Consider the following 3,144-nt stretch of genomic DNA (forward strand, 5'->3'; position numbering starts at 1 on the left):
CAGGAATGGGATAAGGCTGCATTTGATTGGTAAGAGTGCACAAGAGCCAAACGAGGCAAAGCCACCCCACAGGGAAGTGACAAACACGAGATGTGGGAACTGATGAGATGGCCAACTAAAGGGTTGGCCACCCAAAGGGTTGGTTTTTGCAGATAGTTTATAACATTTGGGCAGGGAATACTCATTGCCTTCCACACTCTTGCAGTATGAGGTGATGAGTGCAAGGCAGGGAAGGGAATAGGATCAAAACTGGTAAGAAAATAGCTCGGCACTGGCTGCTGGGATAAGAGTCAGCCAAGTCCTGGGCATCCCACTTTGTCCCTACAGCACATGATCTCATCGGTGCTGGCAGCAGAGAGGCAAGCTGGGGTCAGCAGGCCATGGAGTGGAGTTAAACATCCTCCTTTTCATCAGACTCTAACTTGGAGAGTCTGGGTGCTGAGGACACGTTCTCAAATGTGAGCACAGGAAGGCCTGGATGGTAACAAAGGGTTGGAGAGACAAGATCCCTGGTACCCACGTGCTACAGATACAAACTCCGCTGAAGCACGAAACACTAAGTATAAAGAGTCTGAAAAAACAGCTCAGATCAACCAATGTCAAACACTAATCTCACCTCCCAGGGTGTGCCTGCAGATCAAGGGAGGGTTAGGAGACCATGGTGCTTTTGGCAACAGAGTCAGACCTTACCTATGGATGCAAAGGTGACATATGTAGAACGATTTTGGTTGTGAAGTGGAGCTGCCTCGTGCCTGCTGTGAACTGTCGGTGTCCAGATGGGACCTGAAGATGAACTTGGTTACTTCTTGGGAAGTTCTGCATAGTTGAGGCTCTCCTTCACTTGGAGCAGCTCCTACACACCCACATGCACCATATGACCAAGGTTCTTCATTTGGAATAGCTCCTAAACACTCCCTGACACGGCGCGACAAGGGCAGGATAGCAGCAAGATCTGCCTTTTGGAGACTGCCTGGATTTTAGCAATAAAGGAATGGTAACAGACACACATACGGCACCCAGACTGCACCCTGTTTTGTGAATGGATGCTGACAGCATGAATAGGAGGGGTTAAATAATGCTTTATTTATCTAAACACTAAAACACACAGGCACATGATGCAGAGCTAACACAGCTAGCTTTCTTATGGATCAGTCCTCCAGCCTCAAACTCCTCCTGCATTACACAGCTAAGGGGGAAGATGTGCCACAGGTGGTTGCAAGCTATATATTTCTTGTCTAGCCTGACAAAAAAATGAAATCAATATTGAACTCCTGCTTTGCTACCCATGAGGGCACTCATTTAGTTCTTTTCAGTTTTCAGAATGCCTTTAGGAGCCAATGCATTAAATGGGTCAACAGGCCCGAGAGAACAAGACCGATGGGTACGACAAGCTTGGTCACTTCAGCTAGTTTCCTTAGCAGACTAGACCAAAGACGACACATTCAACAGCACAGCTCTTAACAGTTTTGCATCCCCCAAATTATCTTTACCGCTGTTCATTCAGTCACACAACCTCATAAGCTACAAATACAGGGTACAAAATTAATGGTCCTATCTTGGTTTTGGTGTACTACTCCAAAGCAACCAGGAACCTACACCAGCCATTGCACGGTCACTACTAGGTCAGAGAAAACCATCAAAAATAGTTTGCGGCAAGGAGTGTAAATGTTCCCTAACAATAATTTGCCAAATCTGGCAAACCTCAGGCACCGGGCAAAGGGCTCACATAAATGGATGCAGATGGGTGTGCTCTGGGGCTCAGAGACCAAAGGAACAGACATGAGACACTTGTAGGAGAGCACCGTGGTTGCCTTGTCCTGGACCATGTGCAGATGCAGTCAGTCCAAAAAGGTCACCAGCTGAACCTGTGCCCACATCACGGACAGCACTGGGCTGCAATTCACCATGCCACTGTAGAAAGGGACCCATCTCCATGGACAATTGCCCCGCTACTGCACACCTCTGCCACCACAGAAGGTCACACAAGAGCTGAAGCTGACCAAAGATCAGGAAACCGCGTAAGGCATTGCAGGGGTCAAACACAACTAGGGTACACAGCTGTGCACCCAGACTTTGCTGGGTGAATCCCTTTGCTCCTCTGTCCAACACAGGCAGAGTGGGGAAACTTAAGGAAAGCAGTTGCCAAAAAATATGAGGAAGGGGATGTCTGATCCCACTGTTATGCTGTTATAGCATCCTGAATGTCCACCAAGACCAAGAGTTCATTCCAGTTGTTCTACCTTTGAAGCTTGATGCACTTTCCCTCCCTTGTTGCAATTCCCGCAGCTGCCCCCAGGATTATTAACATCACCGTCAGCTCCAACAGGGATCGCACCTTCCAAGCACGCTGCACCGCCGAGGGGGAGCCTGCACCCACTCTCACCTGGACTGGACCCCCCTACAGCAACCTCACCTCCACCACCAGCATGAACCACCGTGTCACCAAGGAGCTCCGGTACCTCACCCACGACGGAAAATACACCTGTACAGCTGTCAACAGCCACGGGAGAGCAGAGGGGGCTGTGTACTTCTATAAATTCAAAGCATCGAACAGTTCCTTCTTCCTGGTCCTGATCTTCGCACCACTGGGGATTAAAGTGCTCGTGTTGCTGGTGATCTTGAGCCTCACCTTTTTCTCGAGAGGAGGTACGTGTCGCTGTCTCCCTCAGTTGTCTTCATCAGACTGGTAACCTGCGATGGGGTCTGGCAGATAAATCAGGCAGGAGAGGCTGGGTTTAGTTGTTTTTTATTTGTTCTTTTTTAAATTATTTTATGATTTTCCACCCTAGGAGAATCATAGGATATGCTGGGCTGGAAGGGACCTTTGAAGGCCATCTAGTCCAATCCCCCTGCAGTGAGCAGGGACATCTTCCACTAGATCAGGTTGCTCAGAGCCCCGTCCAGCCTGACTTTCAATGCTTCCAGGGATGGAGCCTCCACCACCTCTCTGGGCAACCTGTGCCAGTGTCTCACCACCCTCACTTTAAAAAACTTTTTCCTAATGTTTAATCTAAATCTACCCTGCTCTAGTTTAAACCATTGCCCCTTGTCCTGTCACACCCTTGCGAACAGCCTCTCCCCAGCTTTGCTCCAGGCACTGGCAGGCTGCTGTGAGGTGTCCCCCGAGCCTTCTCCTCTCCAGGC

General features: G+C 49.3%; 1 protein-coding gene across 1 annotated transcript in view; it reads left to right on the forward strand.

Annotated features, from left to right (window-relative positions):
• LOC104279539 (sialic acid-binding Ig-like lectin 15) overlaps nucleotides 1-3,144 on the forward strand; it is a 7,503-nt gene that overhangs the window by 1,837 nt on the left and 2,522 nt on the right. The window contains 2 exon segments of the mRNA XM_009876857.1: nucleotides 1-29; nucleotides 2,287-2,646. The exon segment at nucleotides 1-29 is cut by the window's left edge and continues 12 nt beyond it. Coding sequence (XP_009875159.1) covers nucleotides 1-29; nucleotides 2,287-2,646 — 389 coding nt within the window.

This window comes from Apaloderma vittatum, unplaced genomic scaffold (genome assembly GCF_000703405.1).
Source record: "Apaloderma vittatum isolate BGI_N311 unplaced genomic scaffold, ASM70340v1 scaffold14959, whole genome shotgun sequence".
Lineage (NCBI taxonomy): Eukaryota > Metazoa > Chordata > Aves > Trogoniformes > Trogonidae > Apaloderma > Apaloderma vittatum.